At 51.6% G+C, this 20,509-nt stretch overlaps 6 protein-coding genes across 6 annotated transcripts, besides 1 other annotated feature; 3 read left to right on the plus strand and 3 right to left on the minus strand.

Moving 5' to 3' along the window:
* Positions 1-960: 960 nt before the first annotated feature.
* An16g03720 (uncharacterized protein) lies at positions 961-3,469 on the minus strand (the record flags this gene model as incomplete). The annotated part of the gene is made up of 3 exons (XM_059745058.1): positions 961-2,748; positions 3,095-3,230; positions 3,447-3,469. The coding sequence occupies 3 exons, from the start codon at positions 3,467-3,469 to the stop codon at positions 961-963; spliced, it is 1,947 nt and encodes a 648-aa protein (XP_059604761.1).
* A 40-nt stretch (positions 3,470-3,509) lies between these two features.
* Positions 3,510-4,736, plus strand: An16g03730 (hypothetical protein; the record flags this gene model as incomplete). The annotated part of the gene is made up of 5 exons (XM_059745059.1): positions 3,510-3,780; positions 3,903-4,011; positions 4,122-4,225; positions 4,326-4,375; positions 4,446-4,736. The coding sequence occupies 5 exons, from the start codon at positions 3,510-3,512 to the stop codon at positions 4,734-4,736; spliced, it is 825 nt and encodes a 274-aa protein (XP_059604762.1).
* Positions 4,737-7,037: 2,301 nt separating this feature from the next.
* Positions 7,038-8,273, plus strand: pkaR (cAMP-dependent protein kinase regulatory subunit pkaR-Aspergillus niger; the record flags this gene model as incomplete). Its single annotated transcript, XM_001397649.3, has 1 exon — positions 7,038-8,273. The coding sequence occupies one exon, from the start codon at positions 7,038-7,040 to the stop codon at positions 8,271-8,273; it is 1,236 nt and encodes a 411-aa protein (XP_001397686.1).
* A 326-nt stretch (positions 8,274-8,599) lies between these two features.
* Positions 8,600-9,772, minus strand: An16g03750 (uncharacterized protein; the record flags this gene model as incomplete). Its single annotated transcript, XM_001397650.3, has 3 exons — positions 8,600-8,611; positions 8,897-9,129; positions 9,274-9,772. 3 exons carry the CDS (start codon positions 9,770-9,772, stop codon positions 8,600-8,602), a joined length of 744 nt encoding a protein of 247 aa, XP_001397687.3.
* A 541-nt stretch (positions 9,773-10,313) lies between these two features.
* Positions 10,314-13,640, plus strand: An16g03760 (uncharacterized protein; the record flags this gene model as incomplete). The annotated part of the gene is made up of 1 exon (XM_001397651.1): positions 10,314-13,640. The coding sequence occupies one exon, from the start codon at positions 10,314-10,316 to the stop codon at positions 13,638-13,640; it is 3,327 nt and encodes a 1,108-aa protein (XP_001397688.1).
* Positions 13,641-15,911: 2,271 nt separating this feature from the next.
* On the minus strand, positions 15,912-18,008 carry An16g03770 (hypothetical protein; the record flags this gene model as incomplete). Its single annotated transcript, XM_059745061.1, is given in 7 exon segments — positions 15,912-16,082; positions 16,131-16,364; positions 16,448-16,721; positions 17,012-17,109; positions 17,194-17,330; positions 17,611-17,871; positions 17,955-18,008. Coding segments are annotated over 7 exon segments (1,229 nt in total), but the record flags the coding sequence as incomplete, so codon positions are not given.
* A 415-nt stretch (positions 18,009-18,423) lies between these two features.
* Positions 18,424-20,509: part of a repeat region (Title: strong similarity to transposon - Homo sapiens) that runs on past the window's edge.

The following is a 20,509-nucleotide window of genomic DNA, read 5'->3' on the forward strand; positions in this document are numbered from 1 at the left end:
CCATGCATACAAACAAACAACCTTCCCCAGTCATGCAGTTTCACTCATACTGTGTAGTATGCTGCATACATGATTCATGATGACGACACAGCACTCTCTCACTACCCAGGAATGGCACTCCAACGCAGAATATACTAAGTACTACTCACACAACAGACAACACTCCAAAACCCTCCCATCCCAATCCCCTTCTCCATTTCCCATTCCCACATTCTAACTACTATTAATCCCCCTAATACCTAATCAACCACCATACCACTCCCATATTAAATATAAAGGAAATGTGCGACATCCCCTTCCTCCCCATCTTCCCCATCTGCTTCCAATGCGGAACCGACCAGAATCCCTGTCGCTGTAAAGTCGTGGGGCCGACATTAGGTATGTTTTCCCATCCATTCAATCTCTTCATGATATATGCTGATGAGGGTAGGGTTTATTTGTACGGTGGTCGCGGCTGTATGTAGACATACTACACCTATTTACTCTCCATCTTCGCCAATGGCTTCAACTGATGGGCTGCAGGTCATTTGCTATCCGGCGTCGATTTTCTGTGGATGTTGTTTGACGCAGACTGGAAAGGAGTATGTCTTTTCTTTCCTATTCTTTTTTTTTCACACTGCTACCTGCCTTACTGCGATGGACTGTGATGTACTGACTTGTCTACTAGTGTTCTTGGATACCCGGTCAAAATCAATGGGGCTGTGAGCAACGCAATACCCATCTAGTAATAGTAGTAGCTACATCTTAAGTAATAGGTAGACTGCATATATTCATCAGAACATTAACATTATCATACTAGCTATCGATGCTCCGTGGAGCAGCAATAAACCAAACAAGCCGTAGCAATTATACGAGCCATGCAAACAGGTATCCAGTCGACGTGAAAAGCATAAAAACCCCATTCCACCTCCCATTGTACACCTTGGTCATTATCATAGAAGCCATATCATTGCATCCACTTTAAACCGATTTCAGCTTCTCCTTCAGTCGCGAGAAAAAGCCCTTCTTCTTTTTCTCTTCCTTGCCATTCGTCGCCGCCCCAGCGGCGTTGTTGGTAGCCGGCTTCGATGTGGCGGCCGCGTTGTTGGTCGGCGCGGACTCTGCTGGCTTACTGGCACCACTGGTCGGTGCACCGCTGGTCTCGGTGGGATCGGCAGTCTTCGTTGCACTGGCCCCCGTGGCACCAGCTGTCGGAGCGGATGTTGTGTCCTCGGGAGCAATGCCACTCTCCACGCCAGAGTCGACGGTCTTGGTCGCACTGGCTCCCGTCGCACCAGCAGCGGGCTTCGTCGGAATCTCAGTCGTCTCCTCACGGCCAGATGCGCCAGGTCCCGACTCTTCAGGAGCCTTCGATGTGGCAACCCCGGTGGTCACCGTGGGCCCATCGGTTGGGGTAGTGGCCCGGGGAGAGATTTGGGCCGAAGCAGGCCCACCGCCAGTAGCCCGCGGTGCCCTCTCGGAAGCAGGTTCAGCGCCAGATCCTGGTGCTGTCTCTGAAGTGGCAGCAGTGATCACAGGTGCTGGTGTGCCAGACTGGTTGCTCACAGGGACCTTCTGTTGAAGCTCTTCCTCAACTTCTCTCTTCTCTCCGACGGCCTCCTCGACACCTGCTGCCTCCGGGTCCTTATGAGCTTCAGAGATCGACTGCTTCACCACATCTGGGACATCGTGCGCCGGCAACCCGCTAGTTGTCTCTTTCTGAAAGCTCTGTGCAGCGGTAGGCCCAGACACAGAGTCAAGACCAGTAGTGGTACCCATACCAGTGGCAACGTCAAGGCCAGTGGAAGGACCAAGGTTGGTCGAAGGAGCAGCCCCAGCGGTAAATCCAAGTCCAGATGAAGTACCAAGCCCAGCAACAGTGGTAGGTGCCGGCGCACCAGTAGAGTTGTCCACCGGAACCTTTCTTCGAAGTTCCTCTTCCATCTCTTTCTTCTCATCAACAGCCTCCTTGTTGGTGGCTGCTTCAGGGTCCCGGTGGGCTTCAGACATCGACTGCCTCACCACATCCGGGACATCTCTCGTAGGCGCTCCGCTGCTTGTTTGTCGCTGTGACTCCAGTGGAACAGCAGCAGCGAGCCCAGCAGTCGTAGACGTAGGCGCAGCCGACTGGATCGTGTAGGTAGGCTCCGTAGCTCCCTGGTTTTCACCCATTGGCAGACTAGACTCTGGGATCATATTCTTGGACACCGGGGGGATCGCAAAGGCACTCGCATCATAAGCAGGGCTGCCGGGGAATCCACCACTGGTGCCCTGCTCATAGCCGGCCCGGTCGGTACGGGCGGTCGAAGATATAGTGTTCGTGTTGAACGTGCTGGAATCAGGCACCTTCTCGCCCGGGTTCAGCTTGATCGGGTTTCCCGCACCACTAGACGCCGGAATTGGGTTCACAGAGAACTTGTCAGCTTCGCTGGCTGGGGTAACCGGAAACGAGCCGGGAACATTGGCCCTCTGCTCCAGCGGCACATCCTGGCCGAGAGCTGCGGTCGTCGAACCCGGTGCGGCCGACGAGATAGTGGGATAGTATCCATTCTGTCCATGCTTGCTGCTGGACTCCTTGGGGACTCCGGCTGCCAATGCAGCGGTAGTCGAGCCTGGCGTGACACCGGCCATAGCTGCAGTGCCGTTCAATAAAGGTGTGGTTGAGTCTTTAAGAATTTGGTCGGGATAGAGAACGTTGTTGATATTGCTACTGCCGTCGTCTTCTTCGGGAGCTCTGTTATCGGTGGTCCAGATGCCGTCAACGACGAACTGTGAACCAAAGAAGAAACAATTGTTAGTTTGTGGAACCAATGCAACGATGACGCTGACACGAGAGTCTTATAGTTTTGGGAGGGAAACATGAGAGGGGAAACCACGCCCGTCCGCGACTGGCGGCGACATGACGTCAACGCACGGCTGGAGCGTCATCGCGCGATGGAACTTGATAAGCAGGACAGGCAGGGAAGAGACGGGGAGAGGAACGGATCCTCACGATGCGGTTCCCCATCAAAGGACGTAATCCTCGGCGGGAAGTACAAACAATGGCAAGCAAATCAGGTCAGGGAACGGCTTTGCGCCATAGAGTCATGTGCAGAGCATGCGACTGCTGTCTCACCTTGTAGTGCACCTTCTCATCCGTCACTGGCAGCGGAACTTCCTTCTCAAAGACATCGCCTACGCGATCCAGTTTGACTGTCTTGCCCCAGTCATCAAACGTGCCGGTGACAAACACTTCGTTCGCATTGTACGGCCTAGTCGCAAGCGAGAATCCGCATCAGCCAACGATCAAATCCACCCCAAAGTTCTAAGCTCATGACGCCGAAGAAAGCTAGGCTTTGTTCCATTCGTGCTTGTCGCTTGGTACGGAAGGTGTCGGATGGAATAGAATTTCCACAGGAAGGCCGTGGAGCGGATGATCCCCCACAATTGGAGATCTAGACGGTGGGAAAATGAGATATGTCACTTACCATGTAAATGTGTAGCTCCCCATTTTCGCGGCGGGTGGGCTTTGGATCCCCCAAACTCAGACAATGGGATGTTGGTGGGAGCAGGGACCGGTCAGTAATAGAGACTCTAGTAAGAACGGAGGGGAAACGAAAGAGCTAATCGCCCGGGGCAGACAGGATAAAACAAAATTAAAAAAGAATAGTAGAAATGGCTTATGGAAGAAGAGGCTGGGAACGGCGATAAAGCTTGCTGGGAAGATGGGGAGGGGAGAGATGGAGCGGGGGCTGTTCGGTCGCACACAGACCGTCACCGGTCGGACTGTTTGGCAGGAAGTACTTAGAGACTCAAAAGTAGGTACGCTGTAAGAAGCCGCCACTTGGATGTCCCTGGTGTCAAATTTGATCAAGGCGAAACAGCAAGGAACAACATACACACACACACGCAACGAATTTCGCCGTGGCTTATTCTGTGTCGAGGATTCGGTAATGATGAACCCAAGCAGCCTCGCCGGAATACACACGGGTTGAGTCACCGTGCCGGGGATTCTAGACACTCCCAGTGGTTGCCAGCTCTTTGCCAGCCCGTGTACAACTCAGCGCAGCGACAGCTGGCATCTTATCGCGCTAGGCCTTTGCTAGTTTCATCAGAACCTTGTTAGGAATCCAAGAAATCCGTTGGTATGGAGGCTCGTGCAGGGCTGCATTCCTGCCCGTAGTCACAGCCATTCGCCTTGCCTTTCGCACAATCTTCCCAGGGGCTTCTCGCAGGCAGAAATTCTACTGGATGAAACACGTCGATGGTACCTGACGGACCTGATCAAATCACCCACATTGCTTTACATTGATGCGTAGAGACTACACAGAGCATGAGAGCAAGTTATTTCATGTATGCACTGTGAGGGCCTGGAAAACTTTATATGGTCCGTGTAGATCCCAACCCACAGCCGACAGTACTAGTAGACTACACTGCAAGACAGAAAAGTCCAGCCTTCTATCTGACTGTTGGCGAACTTGCATCAGGCACCCGCCCGCCCCCCTCCGTCTCCCTTTGTCAAAAGTTTCGCGCCAAAGAAAATTAGTCGCCCTGCTTATAGTTATGCTACAGTCCTGAGGATAAGAGCTGAACAAGCGCTGGAGTGGATGATTCCGACACATTATTATTCTTGTTCATTCTGTGTTCTTGTCTTCCATCCTCCACCAACAGCACTCCCGGCGCTAATCCTGATCCAGAGAGCACGGACACTGACTAGTCTGCAAGAGGAATCGTCACAGCCAGTAATCCAAGAGTGTGATAACGGTTTACTACGCTAACCGGATTAGGCATGGAAGGGAAGGTCGGTTCGAATGGAGCCAAAAGCAGCAACAAGTTCATGGATCCATGGGAGCTCTGTGTGTCTGATAGCTCTCATTGCTTGCCGGATTGGCAAAGCAAATGTTACCTTGAACTTCTCAGTGGAGATGATGGCACTTTGACACCTCGAAGTGGCTGACGGAAAGCCTTGCCCTGTCAGAATGGTGGCTCGCCAGCAAACGTCAACGAACGGATAGTCTACCTGGCTATGACCTCAGCGAGCAGATCATCCGAACGGAAAGCAGACAGACAAACGCAAGCACCAGTTCTGTTCGCCACCTGCTTCTGGCCTGACAAGCGAAGCAGACCCCATGAGCCAATTATCTCCATCGAGGCCGACCGTTGATGAATTGGGATGGGCAGGAATGATACTTGGTCGGCAGTGTCTCCTTTTTGCGTCTGCTGGCTTGAGCTAATTGCGTTCCCCGCCCCCTTTGTCGTTGGTCGGTTCAAGGGTCTGATTGTCAATCTCAATCACAGCTCCGGTGGCGCAACGCAATCCAGTCTGGCTGGCACTCTTGACTTGCCCTCCTATTCCGAATACCGCAATGTTCTAGAAGCCGTCTGGAAGCCCCTGGGCGGCGGATCGAAGCTTCCACATCTTCCATATCGCGTCCGTTCCCGGTCGACTGGGCTGAAGGATTCGGAGGTCTGGGGCCCATCGTCCACGTCTCCTTTTCGTTTTCACCTTCTGGAACACGATGAGACGGTGCTAGTTCGATCGACTACGCCCGACTATGGATTTCATTTGATAATACCTAGGAACGGAGCCAGACTATTGACCCAAGGCCGTCAGCTATTGAAGTAGTGGACTTGACTAGCGGGGTGTCCGTGACGTCGATCGAGCCGTCTGAGCCATCTTTCCCAGCGATGGAGGATCCCAACACATCCGAAAATTAGTCCGTTGCCATTAATTAAGGAGGTGAGTCTACTAAGAATGGAGGGTGGCCTGAGTGGTGGTGGTGGGTTCGACATGGGCACCACCGGGCAGTTCTCCGAAGGATGGTGAGAGGATAGAGCCGAGCTCCTGGAATGGTATAGACTGGGAAAGGGGGGGTGAAGAGGATAATCAGAGTGAAAAAGGGAAGGGAAATGAAAAATCATGGATTCCATCTGCAAATAGAAAGTAGAGAATGATATGATCATGAGAGGACTTTTTACTTAGACGCGAGTCATATAATCATCCAGTTTGGCTTTTGGCTCCCCGCCTTTTTCATGGTTCTTCATTCCCCCCTCCCTTTTTTGCAACCCCTCCGGATCAAGTTCCCTGCGTATCACCACCACCCCTTTTCTGGTGCCATTTGATTACTTTAAAAGCCCCCTCCCATTGAACTGTCTAGAAGGCTTCCACCCGAAATTAGGTGTTTCTGTCATCTTTCTAGCCGGATCCCCAACTCTTTTTGTTGTCTGCAATTCTGTCTGGGAACAGCCTCCCACGCGACCGAGAAGGTAAGGGAATCCCTCGCAAAGCTACTCTCCATTTAACTTCTGCCGTGTTGCCCCTCCAAAGCTTGCCCGGTGATTTTCCTTTCCCGCTGTTATTGTTTGTGCTTGTTGTTTCGCACTGGACTCATTTTCATGTTTTAATTGTGTGTTTTATTGTTCTCTTCCTTCCACCTTTCTCCCCCCCTTGGTCTTCTGTATCTACATTGTCTGGTGTTCTTCGTGAGATCTACTCTGCAAGCTTCAGGTCTGGCCCAGCTATCTGCGGGCAACAGCTCCCTCTCCGCCAGAAGAAAGCTTCAGAGGCTCCGAAGCAGAAAAACGTACCACAACGGACATCCAATAAGGCCTGCTGGACCCGATACCCACACTGTCTAGCGGAGACCCCAATCATCGATGATCTTGCTTCCCTGACTGGATCCCCCATTTCTGTTCCATCCACGGCGACCTTCCAATCTGCTGCTGCTACGACCTTCTGGTCGGTTTCCCTACCCGCCCCTCCCCTCCCTCTCTTTCTCTCTTCTTGCTTGAGCTACCACATCTTCTGCTCCCCCCACCCCGTTCTTTCCAACCCTGCTACTACTCTTTCGCTGTCTGATGACTACTGCCCCCTCCTACTTTTTCCCTCTCCTTCTCTTTTACACATACATTTTATTTCTTCATCTGCCCGCTCGCCCCAGTCTTGCTTAGCGTCTGACCTCCTTCAGACCATTTTCGTCCTTGCGTGCCGGCCGCTTCAGTCGCCGTCTCCCGACCTTCCAACTTCCCCGCTTCACTGTGGCCGGAGCGGTGTTCTCTCCGGCCCTTCTTTCGCCAGCATGGCTGAGAGTGCATTCCCCAGCGCCCAACAACCCCTCCGGGTGGGCACAAAAGACGACAAAGCCGCTGCTTTTCAGAAGATCTCCGAGGAGGACGAATACGAGGTGACGTCACCAACCGATCCCACTTTTCGATCTGCCAACGCCGCTGCTGCATCCTCGTCGACCGGCAGCCCCTTCTTCGGTGGTAGTTATGGCGAGAATAGCGGACCAATTCGTTTCAACAGGAGTCCGTTCGACAATGGGCCCAGGGAGGAGGACGACGAGGGTGCCGACGAGTTCCCTCCGGAAGACATCCGCCCCACGGGCGCCGCGAATCAGGGATTCCCTAATAACTACGCGCTGGGCCGCCGGACATCGGTTTCAGCAGAGTCACTGAACCCGACCTCGGCTGGCTCAGATAGCTGGACTCCCCCGTACCATGAGAAAACAGAGGAGCAGCTGTCCCGCCTGAAGACTGCGGTCAGCAGCAACTTCCTCTTTTCGCACCTAGATGACGACCAGTTCAAGAGTGTGCTCGATGCTCTGGTTGAAAAGCCTATCCCAGCCAAGGGCATCAAGGTTATTAGCCAGGGTGATGCAGGAGACTACTTTTACATCGTAGAGAACGGCCACTTTGACTTCATGATCCACCCATCGGGCTCCGTGCAACCCGGTCCGGACGGCATGGGCAACAAAGTGGGCTCCGTTGGACCCGGAGGCTCGTTTGGAGAGCTGGCTCTCATGTACAATGCGCCTCGCGCGGCCACCGTCGTGTCGGTGGACCCGAAGAGCACACTCTGGGCCCTGGACCGCATCACTTTCCGACGGATTCTCATGGACTCGGCCTTCCAGCGCCGTCGCATGTACGAGGCATTCCTCGAGGAGGTGCCGCTGCTGTCAAGCCTTAAGCCCTATGAGCGTGCCAAGATTGCCGATGCTCTGGACGCCATCAAGTATCCTGCTGGCTCTACGATCATTGCTGAGGGCGATCCGGGTGATGCCTTTTACCTTCTCGAATCCGGAGAGGCGGATGCCTTCAAGAATGGCGTGGAGGGCCCTGTGAAGTCCTACAAGCGCGGCGACTACTTTGGTGAGTTAGCCTTGTTGGATGACAAGCCACGGGCCGCAAGCATCGTGGCCAAGACAGAGGTGAAGGTGGCGAAATTGGGCCGGGATGGCTTCAAGCGGTTACTGGGCCCTGTGGAAGATATCATGCGACGAGCTGAATACGAATCGAAACCTGTGCCCGCTTGAGAGGCGTAATGGGTCATAAATACATGAAATCCTTGGCGAAGAGGGAGGGAGTTTTTGTGTGGGACAATGTGGTGACTGTTTCATCTCTTTCATGTGTCGTTTTATCCGCCTATCTATGCTCTTGGTTGGACGGACCAGCCAGGGAAACCTGTTGGTCTCAAGATCTACAACAGATGGCTGAAAAAAAGGATCCCCTATTCATCGGCGAAACATTGGGTCGTGGTTCATTATCGGCATCGCGGGGGGTTTGTGTATGTCTCTGGACTGTTCATACACGCGTTATATTCATGGCCGAGTCGCGAAGGAAGCCGCAGCCCCAAGGCTGCTCACTTCGGTGGCTGCGATCGGACATGTCAGTGTGTCATTGATAAACCACCTGGGTTATTTCCTGTCTTTTGCCGTTTCTATGTTTATAATAGCTCATTGGCTACGAAGGATACATATATGGTTGACATGTACACAAGTACTTAACCGTGTCGATGGGATGCGTAAGATGATATTTATAATACAGCATAGCACTCAGAACCAGCAGTCTCCTGTATCTGTATCCGTCAATGGTACTTCTTAGATCATCGCGCAACCACCAAATCACTCCTCAACACCCACTTCTCCCCCTCCCGCACCTCCTTCCCCTCATGCAGCATACATCGATCTCCATGCCGATGCAGCAGCGCCATCCCCGGCACCGGAGCCACCGACACGGGCTCGGGGTTGCGATTGAAGCGGGTCGCCTCTGGATAAAAGACGGTTTCCCCTCCCTCACAGCTCGTCAAGTAGATGAGAAGTGTCCAAGTGGTGCGGGCCGCACGGGGCGGACGACCGGGCGAGGAGAAAGTAATAGCATTGGAATCGTCATCTACGATAAAGAGCAGCTATCAGCATACTGAATTACTTGACTAGGACTGACTACAGAACATCCTTCTACGACCCAACCCTTTTCCCACCTGTGACCCCAAACATACAATAAGAAGAGGAGAAAAGGAAGGGGGGAATAACTCACAATGTTTATCGAAAAACTGCCCCTTCGAATACCGATATATACGAATATTCCCGTTCAGCCCAATGGGTTCTCCGCCCCAGATATCTTTGACGTCTCTCGTAGTTTCCTCTTCTTTACTCTCCTCCTCCTCCTCATACTCATCTCCTCCCCCCGCATTCATAACCATCTCCTTTAACGCGGTCCCCGACCAAAGACCCTCCGCGAACCCCTCATCCTGGATCTGAAACCGATCATTGACTCGTACTGCATCGCCCTTTTTGGGTTTGCCCGGGGTGGTGGTCAGTGGCAGGGAGGCCAGAAATGAAGTGTAGGTTTTGCAGAGCGTCGAGGGGAAGAAGTTCCGGATCAGGTAGATTTGGTCGGGGACGAGAGGGTCGAGGGTGAGAGAGGTGGAGGGGATGAGTGGGCGGAGAGGGGGCCAGTTGGGTTGCTGCTGTTTTTGTTGGAGATGGGATTTGGGGGTGGATGAGGGGGGCTGTTTGGAGGTCTTCTTGGGCATATTTTTTTGTGGGGATATGGGGAGGGTGTGATGTGTATGGTATGAGTGATGGGAGTGTGAGTCGGTGAGGAGATAGTTAAGACAGATGGATAGTGAGTCGGTAGTAGGAGTACTAGATCGTGGTCGTGAAGTACTATGCAGGTCGGTCTGGTCGGGTCTGGTCTGGTCTGATCTGTCCGTCGGGATGGGGAGTAAAAAAAAAGTTCCCAGGTAAGTTACTTACTAGTTCGTGGTATAGTATGGGGTCAAGTTCAGGTACGGAAACAGTGAATGAAGCGCCGTGATACGTTCCCGGGTGGTAATAACCATGCTGGGACAGTAAGATTGCTGCTTCAACATACAAGTATCCCAAAAATACCGTCACGATTTGGCAGAAAATTTATGAAAAACCGACCGGGGCGTGACGGGCGCAGCCAGTCACAGGGCGAGTAGGACGGGGGCCTCAGCCTCACCGCCCTCGACTTCTGCTCCTCCTCCTCCTCCTTCCCAGCCCGTCGTCCTTCTCCAATCCCCCTCCGCCCTCAAGACCTGCCCGCCGGTCATGTCGTCGTCGCAGACCATGACAGCGTCTGCGGTGGGCCATCGTCCGCCAGATGCTGCTCCAAATATGTCGTCCGTGTACGACTACGCCCGCTCACAGCAGCAACACGACGACCAACCGCACCCCTCCCCGCCCAGCGACTCCGCAATCCGCCCTCTGCACGATTCTGCCCCCGACTCTCCTCCCAATGGCCTGTCGACCCTGTCCTCAACCACCCCTGTGGTCAAATCTGAACCCGGCGACCACGATTCCGCCCCCTCCGCGTCCGCTCCTCCAGAATCACAGTCTGATATCCGTCGTCAATCGGCCGCCAGCGCGCTGCTGGCTCAACTCCTCGGGAACCAGGTCTCGGCCGATGGGTTGGAGTCTGAGGATCATCCAATGCCGCCAGCACAGGACGGGGCCGAGCCGCCCCAAAATAACGACCAGGATGTAAAGAGTCAATGGCAGTTTGAATCGACCTCCGAACCCCCGGCTGCACCTGCAGATTCGACCAATGGAGGCGCGGATCAATTTCCGCCGGAATCGACTGAATCGCTGGCTCCTCACCAACAGGACGAGAAAATCTCCGAACAACCACCCGATATACCTTTTTCGAACCCCGATCATGGCGATAGTATGTCAATAAAGGCATCAGAGGCTGTAGAAGGCTTGACGGATCCATTACTGTTCTCCAAATCGAGTCTAGACCATCCCGATCTTTTTTCCTCCTTCGATATCACGGCCGCTCCGAAGACACCGTTCGAAGCCCTGCAGCAGAATGAGATGCTTACCGCCGCCTACCTCTCGCAAAGCGCTGATCTTTCCGCCCTTGGCTATTCTGGTGGGCATTTGTCTCACGATATCGCTGGCTCGGTCGCGGGATCGGAGCCCCGAATCCAGGCATTTGCGAAGCTGGAATTCGATGACGGCCATTTTTACTGCAATACATACTCCTTCATTCTTGGACGTGATGTACGAGCGGCTCGGGCTGCGCATCAGCGCGAAATTCAGGTCCGTCAGGCGATGAGGACTTCCCGGGCTAAGAGTTCGAGTGGTGGCAACACGTCGCATACTCCCAACCGCGTGAAACATGAGGGCAGTGGCATCCTGGGAAGTGTGGTCAGCGACCGCGGTGGCATTATGGGGTTTGATCCCGATATTCCGCCTCATCTACCACATCATCTCAGTCGTCGCTCGTCCGTGTCTTCCCACGCCGAATCAGCTCCGCTGCATGCGACTCCAGCCCAATTGCAATCGACTACCGATTACAATGCGCTTGCAATGCAGTCTTTGAACGAAGAGAACGGCGATGCGAAGCCAGTTGATGCTTTGGCGCTGCTTCCTTCGCCGGATGCGTGTCCAACCATCCCAATTCATCCCCCGGCGACGGTCGACGGTAGCGCTGCTGGGCATCGAGGGATTTCACGGAAACATGTCAAGATTGCATACAACTTTGACCGAAACCTTTTTGAGATGGAGGTTATGGGAAGAAATGGCGCTTTCATTGGCGCGGATTGGCTATCCCCAGGACAAGTAAGACCTTTACATAGTGGTGATTATATCCAAATTGGAGGCGTCCGCATCCGCTTCCTGCTTCCCGACGTGCCAATTGGCGAAACTGGAGCGGATAGAGTGGAAGAACCATTTACAGCCGAGGATGAGAAGGCTCAGGCTTCAACTACCGCCGAGAACGAAACGCCAGCTCCGAAGCGCGCATCCGATGGCTCGGAGACCAAGGAGACGCCGAAGACCACGAAGATCATCCTTAAGACCCGGGCTGAACCTGATCCGTCGCGACCAGTGCAGTCCGTTGAAGGTTCTGGAGATCCCAATCAGCAGCCTGTCCGGCGTCGTGGCCCTGGACGACCGCCTAAGGACGGCATCATGTCCAAACGCGAGCGAGCCGAACTGGCAAGAGAACAGAAGTTGGCGGCAAAGCGCGAGGCCAATGGAGGCGTCACTCCTCCGCCCATGAATCGTCCCAAGGCTGGAAAGGCACCAGCACCAACCAGTGGTGCTACGGCGGCACCCAAAGAATCAGTTGGTGCGGAGTCGCCTGGCTCTAAGCCGGAGAAGCGCAAGTACACGAAGAGGAAGAAGCCTGATGGTACGCCCATGGACTTTCCGCTACCCTCAACCGAGGGCGGCCAGTTTCCCATGGAACATCGTCCGGAGGAGTTCATCAAGGCACCTCCAGTCAAGAAGCGCAAGCCCTCGCGCTCACCATCGCCCAACTACCCTCCCGAATCCGCCTACACGCCGGAGGATTTGGCCAAACCACCATACAACTATGCAGTGCTTATCTTTGATGCCCTCACTGAGGCTGGTACTCCGATGACGCTCAAGCAGATCTACCGCGCACTGAAGCTGAAATACCCATATTTCCGATTCAAGTGCGAAACCGAAGGCTGGACGTCTAGTGTGCGACACAACCTCAATGGCAACAGCCATCTCTTCATGCATGCTGAGCGTGATGGCAAAGGATGGTCGTGGCAGCTCCGCCCAGGGGCATCAGTGGAGAAGGAAAAGAAGCGACGCCCGTCGCCTCCTCCGCCAGCGTCGCAGCCCCCGTCTGCACCGTCAGCTACTCCCCAGTATATGCCTCAGCTGAACCCGTCCTATGGCAATCAGCATGGACAACCTGGGATGGCCAATCCGCACTTTCAATTTCCCTCTATGCCTCCCAACCCTTATGCACCTCCTCCTCCCCCAGCTCCTGCCCCCAATCCTACTCCTGCACCTCACCATTCCAGTCCCTATCCGCCTCCTGCTCCAGCTGCCGCCTCTACACCCTTCCCGATACCGAGTCCGCTTCGCAACAACCTTCCACCTGCTTTCGCGCAGACTACGCCCTCCACTTATACCTCGCCCTATGCCTCGGATCCGCCGCCGCAGCTGGTTCAGCTGCAGCAGTCGCAACAGACACAGCCAATGCCACCCCAACCACAGCACCAGTCACCTTATCCTCCGCCTAACCCACCGTCTATGCCGCCGATGAATGCACCACCGCATCAAGGCCATCATCCTCCACCGCCGCCCCCAGGTCCACCTATGCAGCACCCTCCGCCCAACATGGGCATGGGCCACGACCCTGGGCCGGGCCCAATGGACAACTCGGAGGCGTCGTCGTTCAATGAGCGGGCCAGCAAGGCCATTGACGACTTTGAGGCGGTTTTGATGGAAGACTACGAGGATAAGAACTACATCCGGGAGGTACTTAAGAGTGCCCGAGCTCGCGTTCTCGGCAATGCCACGGATAGTTCGTTCCCCGGCGGCGAACCGAAGGACGAAGCTGTCATCCTGGATGCGCTTCGCAATCTGATCGGTAGCTTAAAGGACGAATAGTCTGCCTAGCAAGAGGCGACTATTTGCCAGCGGGAACAAGGGTCGAAACTGGGATGACGAATTTACGACTTGGGATTTGCTTTTATGCTTACGAACATACATCTACACATGGAGACCGGGCCGGTGTTAGGAGATCTGTGATCTGGGATAAAAATCATGCGCGCGATCACATAACTGGTCTTTATCTTTCATGATATTGAAACGGAGTCCGATTGTTATCATCCATTTCTGTTTCTGGGGCTTATTTTGACTGACTCACTACTACATTTCCATTGCTATTTGCTTCTCTCTCTATCTCTCTCTCTCTCCATCTGCGGGTTGTGTTTTTGTCTTATTCACCCGCCACTGCAGTGCTTCTCGATGATATCCCCTCCGTTCTGGACCGAGGGTCCATTTTCCAAAGTGATTTTTTCTTCCTTTCCTGTTTTGTCTCTTCCACGTCCGCGACATCCCGGACTTGCATGGATTTAAGCGCCGGGCAAGTTTTTTTTCCTTCTCCTTGCATTGACTTGCTTCCACCCCCTCATCTTCTGATGGGGGGTATTCCTTCTCCGAGTATCGGAAGGAACCCATTTTCTGTCCCCTTCCGTTCTTAAATCACAAACAAAAAAGCAGCTGGAGTTATTTGCATAGACCACCAAAAAAATTCTACATTATGAATGGGGATGTCGCATACGACGGGTTTGATTGATTGACTATTACTAATTACGTAGATTTATTTCTAAGTAGTAATAGTAGTAGTTATACCATGGATGATGGGAAATAAATAACTCCCGTAGTCCGGAGGGAAGTAAGTGACTCGAGGTGTGATATTTTACCCCTCCCCCACTATCGATCTATCTATCTACATCCGACTCTTTCCTATTCTTTCCTTCTGTTACTTCCGAACAGAAATAGCAATAGCGGGGTTTGTTGTTTGTTGTTGTTGATACCTGCAGACTTCATTCACTACTAGCTAATTACTAACTACTAGCTAATCCAAATATTATTATTGAGTTAACCTATCTACAAATTATCTGTGCTCGTACACTCACACACACCTATCGGAACGAAAATAAAGGAGAAGATGGGGGAAAGGGAAAGATGATTGACCCGATGACCGGATTCACCCGTGATACACTGCAGATATATTTTACATGACTATGATATGGAGTGAGGAGGAGAAGGAAGGATCATGCTGTTGAGTCGAGTCGAGTCGAGTCGAGTCACCGGGCCGGTCGTGTGCATATCATTCATTCCCTTCCATTCATCCGTATGGCCCGTGGAGCGTCCAGTCATCTTTTCTTTGTTCTATGTGTGTGTGTGTGTGTGTGTGCGTGCTACTATCGCCACTACGGGCTATCTTTGGGATGTTATTTGATTATGCGGGGTGTCATGTATGTAGGATGTCATGTATGTATGTATATGTAAACTGTCAGTTGCTGGATGGGGGGGATGACTATTATGATCTATCTGAAGTGTCTCTCTATTTGATGGGTGGTTATTGGGTAGATACTTAGGTAGGTAGTGATAGGTGTTCATTGGGCAAATGGATGAGTTAGTGGGTTGGTGACTGACTGACTGAGTGGGTATCAGTGATGGAATGCATGATGTTCAATGTCGGCTATCAATCATCATTCCATCATTGTGTACACTTGCGTCTTTGGTTGGCATGGGAAGGGGGAGGGGGCAAAGACTACTAGTACTCTTAGTAGATCGGGCAGCGATGATGGAGGTTGGTAGGTTCGATGGATGCAAGTGGTACTTGGGAATCATCTAGTACTCTGTCTGGAGGAGTTGGGGGTGAATACCCCACTTTGAGTTACTGGATCTTGCTTGGTGCAGGTGTAGTCTGGGTGGCTGGTATGTGGGAAATATATTCTTGGTACCTGACTTGGATGACTGGAGTTATTTGACATGGTTTGGCTCGGTCGGTATAAGTATTATTATATGATTATAACTCGTATTCATTGGTTGTCTCGTTGTAAGTGAGACATTACCGGCGTGATCTTATTCATTATCCGGTGGTTGGGGGATTGTGAAACACGATAGTAGTCATGATTCGGGTCATTCATCCTGAGGTCCGGATGGGAAGGGGGATATGGATGTAGGTACCGCGCTTGGGGACCGGGATGATTGGGTATCGAATTCGATAAGATGAAGGGATTGCGAATGGGGTTCAACTGTTGCGGTGGAGGTTGCTGTGGGAGACGCATATACAGGCGTGTTGTATATCCGTGCCTGCGGGGTTAGGAGGAAAGGAGAGCAAGACCATCGTGAGGGATATACCGGCTACTGCCAGTCGCCATCTGCAGAGTAGTCCTCCATAGTAGAAAACTCACTACTGTGTATACCTCCATTCTGAGGTACAAAAGTAATCAACGAACAGGCTCCAAAATACTCCGGCCCGATCATATGCTGATCGTATTGCCCCCATCCTCCTGGCGGTCGGTGAGTCACCGTCTCTCAGCCCAGAAGGAATCGCAAAACAGCCTCAACTGGAAGTTGCACCTGATCCGATAAACCAGTAGGAATCGCAATCACTGTAAGGTGCCTCTTCTCAGGCACCGACCTTACGTAGACCAGCCCGTTGTTCGAGCAACCGCGGAATGTAGGCATGGAATGTGGTTTACTCAGCCACCTGACGATTAGGATGATGATGATGATAATGACGATGTGAGGAAGTGAGAAGAGGGTGGATGTGATGATGTAGGTGCAATGTCCCTGTCCCTGTCCTGTCCTGTCCTGTGTTCTGCATGTGTGGTGACTTACAGTGTACAGATAGATAGTAATGGTGGGAATCTTTCCTCTCTCCCTCTCCCTCTCACACCCTGTCTGCCTGTTGTGTCATTGCGCTTATAGTTCAAAATGAGGCTGTCCGCCTCCCGGATTGGTCTCTTGAGGGTTGGTGGGTGGCATGGGACTCCGCCTTGACACAAAAGTCCTATAAGTCTGGCCCTCTTGAGAGTGACTGACTGACTGACTGACTGACGGCATTGCCACTGTCGCTCCTGCTGCAGCCTTGGGTGCTTGGTGTGCTTCTCTAGTCGCATCGATTTACATGGTATCAGCAAGTAACTGGCGGGTAATCTACGTCCACAACTTCATGACTGATGCTGCCTATCTAGTAGTACTCTAGTTGCTTCCTTCCCTTGTTCCTTCCCAGGCCATTCATTCATCTTTCGGAAGGGTTCCATTCTCACTGGCTATAAATAATCTTCCATACTACTTCTTACTATGATTATATCACTCGCCTCCTGCAATAAGCCAAGCCACAGACCGACTAGTCCCATGTACCACTCAGACACGTTTTTCTCCCCTTACCCTTTTTTTATTTTATTTCCCCCCCTCTTGATTTTTTTTCTAAATTAGCACGGGGGCGCACGTCCCACCCTATTGTCGAAGCAGTTCGAGGACCTCCCACTAGCGCTGTCCACCCACAGTAAAAGTTAAGAGTACCATTACGGAGAAGATACCGCCTGTCACTTCCCTACTTGTGCTCTTAATTTTCCTCGACTTGTAACAACTTGAACTTGATCATCAAGCCAGTCAGTCAGTCATGTCCACTTTCAACCTTTCTGTGTGACGCCTTGGACTTCCTGCAGTTGCGTTTGCCTCCCTTCCCCCCATTCCATTCCCTCTTGCCTGCTGAACGATGGACAATCGCAGCTTCGCACTGCCTCCTGTTCCACTCCCCTATTCGCCCACTGGCTGCAGCCAATGAAGGGAATGACGATTGCCTGCCGGGGATTGATTGGGTGAATTCGTCACTTTTGCGCCTGCATCACTTTAATGAATGGTATTATTGGTAACTCGGTAATATAGTACTAGATACGTTGTAAACTATCAAATCTACCGAGTAGGATCTGGAATAGATAACCAGGGAATTTTAAGTTCGTTCACTAAGTAGTACGAAGAGTAGTCATGATTAGAATTAATAATCTTTCCCAAGTCAAGTCAAGACAAGACAAGACTACTATTCAGTAGTGACCGGTGGATTCGAGGAGTTTTCCTTTCTCCCCTCCCCCCTTCTTAGCCGCTAATCTAACGGTCACCACGAACTGCTCGCTGACCCCCTTTAGGGAGTAAAATCTGCCGGTAGGTAGACAAGGCACTACGTAAGTACCAGTCCTAAACAGTCTGACCGGCCGGAGCCCTCCCGCCCCAGGGGTCTCTGGTCTGGTCCCGTCCGGCTGGCTGGCCTGCCTCTCTCTCTCTCTTACTCTCTCTCCCTGTCTCTCTGTCTGTCTGTCTGTCTCTGCCGACGACGCAGGCCGTGCAGCCGATTATTGGATGGAGTTGCAGTCAAAGAGCCTTCCTTCTTGACTGACTTACTTTGACTCCCGGCCGTCCTGTCCGGTGCTGGATTTGAAGCATTTCCGCCCATGCCATCTGACACTTAATTTACAATCACCCAGTAACATGACCTCTTGCTCGTATCGCACCTGATGACTGACTGACTGATTGAGAATGAATGGTTGGTGAATCCTGGGACCTTTTTACTTGATGCCTCAGTCGAACAACAATCCATCAATTCTATTAAAAAAAAAAAAAATAAACGATGGATTTATCGTTGGCCGTGCAAAGTGCTATATTAAGATTGCTTGTTGAGGGTGAGTAAGCACTCCTCAACCATGGACCCGGGCTTCTCTTTCCGTTCTGGCCGCGGGTCTTTCATGGGCGAGAGAAAAGTTGCTGAGAAAAGCTGGGTCTGAGATTGAAGTAACCTGGCCGTTCGGCAGCGTTACGGTGGAGGCGGTTTGGTCAGTCGGTCAGTTGTTACTGGTTAGCTGGTTGGTTCCCGCTTTTTTTTTTTTTTTTTTTTTTTTTTTTTTTCTTCTTTCCCTCTGACCTCTTCTTTTTCTTTTTCTTTCTTTTTTTCCTTTTTTATTATTCTTTTTTACAATTTCCGTTTTTTCACTTCTTTTTCTCCCTCCCTCTGTCCTTCCTTCATCCTTCCCTTCCCAATTCTAATTTAATTAAATTTCTTTTTTCTCTTTTTGTTTTTCTTTTTAATTTTAGTTTCCCTCTTTCATCCTAAACATGCCTTAGTCAACTCCTCCGCCCTCTCCCAAGGACGGCCGTTCCAGCATCGTCACTGGGTACTCCCTCATCCTCTAGCTGGGCTCTAAAGGAAAATAGTAGGGAAAACTCTGAAAACTCTAAACAATTCTCCAACCCCATGAGGTGTACTCCGTGGGAAGCCGTAGTTAACTCTCTACTAGTAACATAGTACTAGTAGTTACTTGGGACTGCTTCACTCGGGTGTTGCGGCTGGGATTCTGTTTGGTCTGACAGTCACCTTGATCGTTCTGGTAACTTCCGCCTTCCCTTTGATCGTGGTGGTTGCGATTCAAATCGGTACCTGGTCTGCGTCATAAGAAATTAAAAAAAGGGAATCCTTTTGCCTCAATCCCTCATAGGCAGATGCCATTGATCTTAATAATTATGTTAATATACATGATGTAAAAAATGGTTTATTTTATTCACTCGGGGAAGTAAGAATAAAAAAAAAAATTCTTTGAGGGAAATTTAATTGCTGTTAAACCTGATACATTTCCCTTACACTGACCTGGCCATGGGTCCATTCCGATGGTCTCTTTCCCCTAACGGAGGACTTGCCGGGAGGATCATGGACAGGAGAAAAAAAAAGAGTTAATAATGATAATAAAAACAAAATAAGGATGAGTAGGGGTAAATAGGTTACTTTACAATGTAGTTATCTTCATTTGTTTAAAGTTACAGTATAACAATGAAAAAAAGAACAGGGTAAAAGGAAAAGGGAATATCCCATTCATTGCTCGGATAGGTAGAACGGGGCACGACATGGTGAACAGGCAGAGAAGGCTACATAATCAATGGCAAGGAACCCAGTGGATGTGTGAATGGACCACCGACTCGAATACTCGACAGACCAAACCTAGCCAGAGACAGAAACAGAAACAGAAACAGAGCAGAGGGTGTATTGGTGTTACTTGTTAGTCAGAAGAGCAAGAAGAAGTGAGCCGGGGATCGTCACCTCCTCGACCCTCACTAGTAGACTCTCTCTGACACCTCGGACCACTAAGCAGGCGCTCTCCCCTTCGCTTTTTCTCGTCGGGTCTCCTGCTTTGGCCTGTGGCTCTCGCCTTGCCTTTCCTCTCGTTCTCCGTCTCTCTTCTCCATCTTCCCACTCCCACTCCCACTCCCACTCCCCCCTCTCCCTCTTCCCCTTCTCTAACCTAACCTAACCTACTTCTCCAATCCTCTTCCCCCCTCCTCTTCTCTCTGCACCTTCTCACCATCCTCGCTTTTTGCTCTTCCAACTTGACCTTCCTCAATCCCCTTCCCTTTGCTCTCCATCTCTCCTCCCTTATACCCCAACGAGCTTTTCACTAAGTGTCGTTGTCGCTGTGGACCGGGGCTAAATCCCACCAAACGCGAGAACTTGTTTTGCTCCCAATTTTTTTTTCTCATCCTTGACCCTACACAAAAGTATTAAAAAAAGAAAGAAAGGAGAAAAAAAAAGAAGTTCAACGTCTCTCGCCTGTTGCCTCCATCCACTGCATCATCCTTTGCTGCTTGCTATATTCATTGTTGAGCGTCCCCACGCGTCTCCGGTGATTACCGTCAAACTCCGTCCCTTTTCGCCTCCGTCCTCGACAGCCTCGTGTTCGATCAATTGTCCGCCTTACAACACCGGAAGATAAACAGAAAAGGATCACCAGACTCGTGCCGCTACAGGACCGCTCCTCCCAGCAAGGAAAAACTTTCGAAGAGACATCTTAGTCGCGACCGCTCCGTCCGCTCCTTTCGACATCCGTGCCGTGGAATTGTTCCTCCATGTTATTCAACTAAGAAACATTCACTACGAAACTATCTAGAGCCGCGGCTCGTTGAGCATTTGCTCT

Source organism: Aspergillus niger (assembly GCF_000002855.4).
Source record: "Aspergillus niger supercontig An16".
NCBI classification, from domain to species: domain Eukaryota; kingdom Fungi; phylum Ascomycota; class Eurotiomycetes; order Eurotiales; family Aspergillaceae; genus Aspergillus; species Aspergillus niger.